At 39.6% G+C, this 6444-nt stretch overlaps 1 protein-coding gene and 1 non-coding gene across 2 annotated transcripts; both read left to right on the top strand.

Moving 5' to 3' along the window:
• The first annotated feature begins 61 nt into the window (after nucleotides 1–61).
• On the top strand, nucleotides 62–133 carry trnam-cau (transfer RNA methionine (anticodon CAU)). The gene has a single exon. It is a non-coding gene; the product is annotated as a tRNA-Met (tRNA).
• A 3218-nt stretch (nucleotides 134–3351) lies between these two features.
• Nucleotides 3352–5020, top strand: LOC137881872 (interferon-induced transmembrane protein 5-like). The gene is made up of 2 exons (XM_068724053.1): nucleotides 3352–3558; nucleotides 4799–5020. The coding sequence occupies exons 1-2, from the start codon at nucleotides 3352–3354 to the stop codon at nucleotides 5018–5020; spliced, it is 429 nt and encodes a 142-aa protein (XP_068580154.1).
• The last annotated feature ends 1424 nt before the right edge of the window (nucleotides 5021–6444 follow it).

Consider the following 6444-nt stretch of genomic DNA (forward strand, 5'->3'; position numbering starts at 1 on the left):
GTAACAAGAAATGTCATGTTGGTAACTATATAATATCCCTGTCTGTCCATCATTGTCACGGAGCAGAGTGGCGCAGCGGAAGCGTGCTGGGCCCATAACCCAGAGGTCGATGGATCGAAACCATCCTCTGCTAGCCTTTTTGTTTTGTTCACCACATATTTCCTTCTTTCTTTCGAATTGCGAACATACTAATAAATAAATGACTTAAGTACAAGTCAACTCGATGTGGAACAAGTATGTCTCAATGTCGAGGCAACCTGTGGGTACTAAATTAATCTTTGCACTAACCTCAAAACACTAACAAAACAAAAATGGAAATGTGCCGTCATATTTCCGTTTTTGGTGTCTGAATTCAAAAACAAAAAAAAAGAGAGAACCTAAGTCAAATAACGAGCCGAATTTTGTTTTTGCAAATCCCTTTTTTGTTTTTTTTTTCCTTTTAAAAGAGAAAGAAGAATATTTCAAAATAAAAGTCAAAGTAATAGAATGACCATATGCAAGAAATTCTTATTTAGTCTGTGATGCAAGCATATACCAGGGTAACATTAGAAGAAAATACTTGAATGAATTTAAATAAATAAACTTGGGCCGATGGGAGTGTGTTAGCAGCAGTAGTTGACTACATGCAGTTTAATATTCATTTAACCATGTACACAGCAATAATCAACTTTTTGATTAATCGGTGAATTGTTTGATGCAATACAGTTCGTGATATAGTTTAATCAAAGTAATTTTGTTGCAGAAATGTTGCTGTTGGCAATTCTGCATAAATATAACCACTAAACTCTTATTATTTCTTCGAAGTTTACATCATAATACAACAACATAATTTCTCCACCAGGAGGAGGTACAGAGCTGCATTTTTACTCTCAAGAAATGTGTCGTAAATAGATGAGCATGGACAGTCCTTTAATTAATACATCTCATTGCACTGTTTGTATGATATACTACTGTTAATCATGTCTGTTTATATATGATCATTTCTGATTTCTGGTGTGGCTCTTTGTTTCAAACGTCAATACAATTATTGACTTGTAACATCTTGGTTTACTACTTCGGTTTCCTTTGCTTTATTCTCTTTTACAACAACATGTAGGATTTTGAACTGATGATGAATCTAATTTTTCAAAGTTAAAGTTTTGTCTGTAAACTTTACTGTTCTGTGTTGTCTTTTGGTGAACTGCGTTTGTCAGACAGTTAAATCAGAAGGAGCTGTCATCGTCTCCACAGTTGTTGTGAAGTGGAGCTTCTAATGAGGACCAAGACACGTCTGGTTTGAACGGACCATTTTACTGTTTGGAACTGCAGTGTTAGAAAAGTGAACATTCGAAATGTGGCTTTCTACGTATAAATCATATCTAGGTTAGCGTCAAAAAACGCATATGCTACAAAACGGCTCTTCAAAGTAAAAGCACTTCCTGTTTTATGTTTTTCACACTATACAGCTTAACGTTATATTATACAATCAAACAATTCACAACAACAGTAGAGCTGGTCAAAAGATAGCAAAACTAAACCTCTTCAGACGACTGGCGTCATGAGAACGTTGTGCTGTACTCTCCAATGAATTAAAGCCAAAATGTTTTTTCTTTAAGACATAAAAAAAAAGATGAGAATCAGGATTCAAAAAGTAATAAACTATTTAATAAATTAAAATAAAAGGTTCTTGAAAGAAACGTTTTCAAAAAAGAACCCTTTCCAAATGGTTCTTCCAAGGAATAAATGGTTCTTAGAGTAACCGATTTTTAGAAAATGTGAAAAAATTGTACATTTATACAGGATAACAATGGAATCAGGGTTCCCACTCTTTTTTTATTCCTGGATCTTTTCTGTGATGATCATCTTTTACATTCACAAAAATGATGGCAAATCGACTTTTGCATAAAACAAACACCTGCAGATGTACTGCACTTCACTTTGTCATAAATCAACTTTATACAATGTAATCCATGTGCTGCATGCAGTGTCCTATCTAAGAAATGTAAGGAGCATTTGCCACTCTCTGCACAGCTACAGGTACCCATGTGTCCAGCTTCAGGATAAATGCCTCCAAAAATGAAAATGTTTTTTTCAGCTGACAGGGGTATGCAAGATCAAAAACATGGTAGAGGTGCTAACACAACACCCACGGCCAATGAAATGTCTGCCTCTTCATTGTCCACCATCATTTTTTGTCCATCCCCTGTTAGAAACACATCTGTGCTGTCACTCAGGGGCTCGCCATCGCTGCTGCTCAAGACAATTGTGGGTGTTGGGCTTAGTGGTTCCTGAAACGAAACATTTACAAAAAAACATTACAAAAACCTTGTACAGTTTTTAAACACAAAACATCCCCAAACTAAACTGTGAAGACCAGAGATATGCTGCTTTTTGCTGCCACCAATAATTATATCCAATATCAATTAATTTGATGAATATGTTGATGATGACATTTTTTGGATTGTTCTATTAGCCATTTTTCTATAAGATGTCAACAAATATTGAAAAATGCCCATTGTCATTACTTCTTAGAGTCTAATGTGACACCCCCAGTGGTCCACAACCCAAAGATAATCTGTTAACTATCATATTTTACAATGACAAGCAGCACATCCTCACATTTGAGAAGCTGGACCAGAGAATGTTTGGCAATTCTGCTTGAAAAATGACAGAAACTATCTAACTAAGTAAATCGACTCATTAGGCCATTTAGGCTTAAGTTTAAATATAAACTAGATTGGTTGATTTATGGGCATAACTTTCATTTTAGATCTTGTAACTGTGGACATAAAAACCTAATGGAATTATGTGTAAAATGTGACCTTTTTGCTCCCAGTTAGCTCCCTAAGAGACCATGCACATTGCAGACTCGTCCGTCAAGGCCTCTGGCTGTCAAGATCTTCAGATGAACTTCTCCTCAACACCTTCAACGCCTTGGAACTGCACTACTCTGCCTCCGCTGTGCTCTGCTACCTCCGCCCAACTCAACCACCTGACCACTAGGACCTTTGAGACAGCTGAGGTGGTGGGCACTTTGGTGGAAGAGACTTTGCACTGCTCCCAATGTCTCCGTTCGCTGTCTCCTTTTCTGTCTCCTCTCTCATACCGCTTTCTGTGTCCCTGTATCTCTATTTCAGTCTCTCCCAGGCCTGACCACATAATGACAGACCTGCTGTATATTAAAGGACCCTGCCCATGCGTCCTCTCCCGGTCACCTCCCTCTTCATGGGCCTTTATAAGCCTCTCATAAAGGAAGAGGGGGGGGGGACTACTTTCCAAAGAGGGACAGTGCACAGGCTTCTGGAAGATTCGCCAGTTTGCAAACCCACCTATTCACCCACAACCCGAGGATCTTCTGTCCAAACGCTAACCATGGACAACCACTCGTACAACTTCCCCTCAGACTGCACCCCGCTCACCAACTGTAAGTCTGCCCGTAAGCCGGCTGGATCCACCGTGGTGAACATGGACTACACTGGCAAGAATCCTCCCCGGGACTATTTAGTCTGGTCGCTGTGCAACACCTTGTACGTTAACTTCTGCTGCCTGGGATTCATGGCTCTCGTCTACTCCATCAAGGTGAGATCTTGTGCTTTTTTTTTTACCTTTGTGTCACACTTAACTTGTAAGTTTCAGTTTAGACCATTTTCATGAATCGTGCACAAAAGTAACTGAGGTGTCAAAAAGAAGAAGATAGAATGACGCTGAACTGATAAGATGTCCAAACGATAACTGAAGGATTCTGTGTAGTTATGTTTTAGAGATGAATCAAACAACACAAGGGTCAAGTCGTTGTTCATTGTCCTGTAAAAATAGATTTATTTGACACTTTAATATTAACTTTAAAAAAGTATTTAAAAAATATTTTGCATTGCAAAATTCAGAGTGCCAGACGTAGAGTGACGCCATGAAAACAAGTAAAAATGAATCGTGTGTTCCGCCATGTAAACGCAAATGTTTCAAACATTGTAGAGAGGTGTTATTGTCCCACGTCAGATGGCAGAAAGTAGAGTTGGTACACCCTTCACCACAGGAATGGACTGTGGAGAAACAGGAACGTACTGTATACCAAAACAAAAGCTTTTCCCACTCAAGGATCCTTGAAAGTGCCATGTGCAAAGCAGGATTTCACAAACTATATATGACTACCTGAATAAAAAGATTTCTGAAAAACTCACCATAAAAGGGTGCGCTCACCCTTTATTTAAGTCTTTAAAAAAATAAATCTTTCATCTGTCTGCATAGGGCGCAGCTCTGAATCACAGGCCCAGCATTGGCTCAGCACTGAAATTAAAGACAGTGACTGGCTGCTCGTCTGCGGAGTTAAAAATGGCGTAATTGGCATCTTGTTAATGGGCAAGTACTCATGGGAAATTAGAGAGCGCTCGGGAAAGACTTAGCCTGGTCCGTTCCAAAATATACGGACACACTTAGAGGCAGCTCAAGGATTTCATATCACTCCACCCTTGCTCTAACCTTGATTCTGCACTCAATGTGGACAAATCTGGAATTATGGGACAAGCTGCGATGAACTGGTTGTAAACAAAGACGTGACTGAACATTATGAAATACAGTGTACATGGGCGTAGACACTTATTAAGCCTTTTTGTTATTTTTGTATATAAATTGTCTTCAGAAATAGCTGGACCATGAAGTAGAGTCAAAGCTTTTATGTCTTCTACTGTCTTAAAGCTTTTATGAAACACACTGATTATTCATTTCTGTATTGGTTAATACTGACTTCAGTGGTTGCATGTAATAATGTGAGTGTGTGTGTGTGTGTGTGTGTGTGTGTGTGTGTGTGTGTGTGTGTGTGTAGGCCAGGGACCAGAAGACTCAGGGCAACCTGCAGCTGGCTCAGGAGTGTTCAGACAAGGCCAAGTGGTACAACATCCTGGCAGCCGGCTGGAACCTGCTGATTCCACTTCTGGCCGTCGTCCTGCTCGTCCTCCTGCTCATCCACCTGGGCACTTCCGAGGGCTCCTTCGACTTCTTCGGAGAGGACGGCTTCCAAAACTTTATGAAGCTGTTCAGCTGGTAGATGGAGGCAAAGGAGGGGGGGGAAAAAAACACACAAAAACCACACAGATGGGTCCCAAAGTCAACCCATTCACAATAACCAGGAGAGGGTATTGGATTCAGCAGATGAGAGCTGATATAATTGCTCTTAAATGTTTTTTATCCAATCTAAGTCAAGCGATAAAGGAAAGACTTGGTTTGTGTATTACAAGAATGTCGTCTTTGGGATGCACCAGTACTAATGCTGGTATCAAATATTCTGTCCAATAAAAGACTAAAACAGGACATTCAACTACTATCTCAGAGTTACGCATATAAATACATGTATAAAACATAATACTTACGGGACCATTGATCTAAAACTAATGATAAAAGTTCATGTTTTTCAGTAACAGCAACACGCTGTTTGATACTTGTTGGCTAACACATATCAGAATTTGTATTCATGAGTGCTGTTGGATATTAATATTGAGGCATTCTTAATTGTAATATCAGTATTAGAGGAAATTCAGTTTACACCAGCCAGTCGCCCAGATACGGTCAGTAGAAATGAATGATCAAAGACAGCCTGAAATGGAAAAGAGGGGAACAAACGGAGTGAAAGGCTCAGAGATTGAGCAAGCAGCTTCTCTGGGTCATTTCGTTGTTATTTATTGTATTTATGTTGAATGGAAATTTTGATGACAGCTGAAATGATCTCTAGTCAGGGTAGAAAGAGCAGAGAGAACAGAGGACTGTGGAGCCAACGTCTGAATGTCACGATGGTGACAAATGATAATCAACCTTCACCTCCCATCGCCGCTTATTTGTCTTCTTTCAGCAGCTTTTTTACATTTTGTGACAACATAAACCTGCTTTTGGTCATTATTCATGTATTTTTAGTAGTATTTTATTGCGTTAAGTGTTCTAATTTTACATCAACTTATTGCTGACCACTTGTGAGTGAGCTAAATAAACCAGATACTGTTAACTCAGTATTGCATTGAAAAACAATCAGTCTTTATTTTTCTCTTTCACATGATGCTTTTACTTCATTTATCAAAATATCTACAATCAATTTCAAGGTCTTGTTCTTTTTCAGATCCATCCTCAGCAAATGAGCACGAGGATGAGGAGATGTTCCTTCAGCTTCAGCTTCACTCATTCATAATAAATAATTTCAGGCTTAGGTTTGATTCTGGGGCGGGTCTGAGGGATCGGGCAAGGCAAGTTTTTTTTTCTCCATCCCAGCTGTGAGCCTGCTGCTGTACCAACTATATACAGAACATCCCGTTTTAGGAAACTGTTTTAAGTGTGCCCTCGTTTGTAAGGCCGGGCCGCCCAGGCTGACCACTACAGAGGCGTCAGCAGCAATGTGGAGGCCTGCAGCGGGACGAGATCATTTCCATTCAACCTGCTCTCAGTCTGAGGAATTATTGCAGATGAAATGACGCACGTTTTGGGAAA

Source organism: Cebidichthys violaceus, unplaced genomic scaffold (assembly GCF_023349555.1).
Source record: "Cebidichthys violaceus isolate CVI_PGR_0920_01 unplaced genomic scaffold, fCebVio1.0.p SCAF_3, whole genome shotgun sequence".
NCBI lineage: Eukaryota > Metazoa > Chordata > Actinopteri > Perciformes > Stichaeidae > Cebidichthys > Cebidichthys violaceus.

Excerpts from the sequence above, each read along its gene's own strand:
- LOC137881872 (XM_068724053.1), top strand. The coding sequence starts at position 3,352 with ATGGACAACCACTCGTACAACTTCCCCTCAGACTGCACCCCGCTCACC. Across the intron at positions 3,559-4,798 it reads CTCTCGTCTACTCCATCAAG|GCCAGGGACCAGAAGACTCA; the intron begins GTGAGATCTTGT and ends GTGTGTGTGTAG.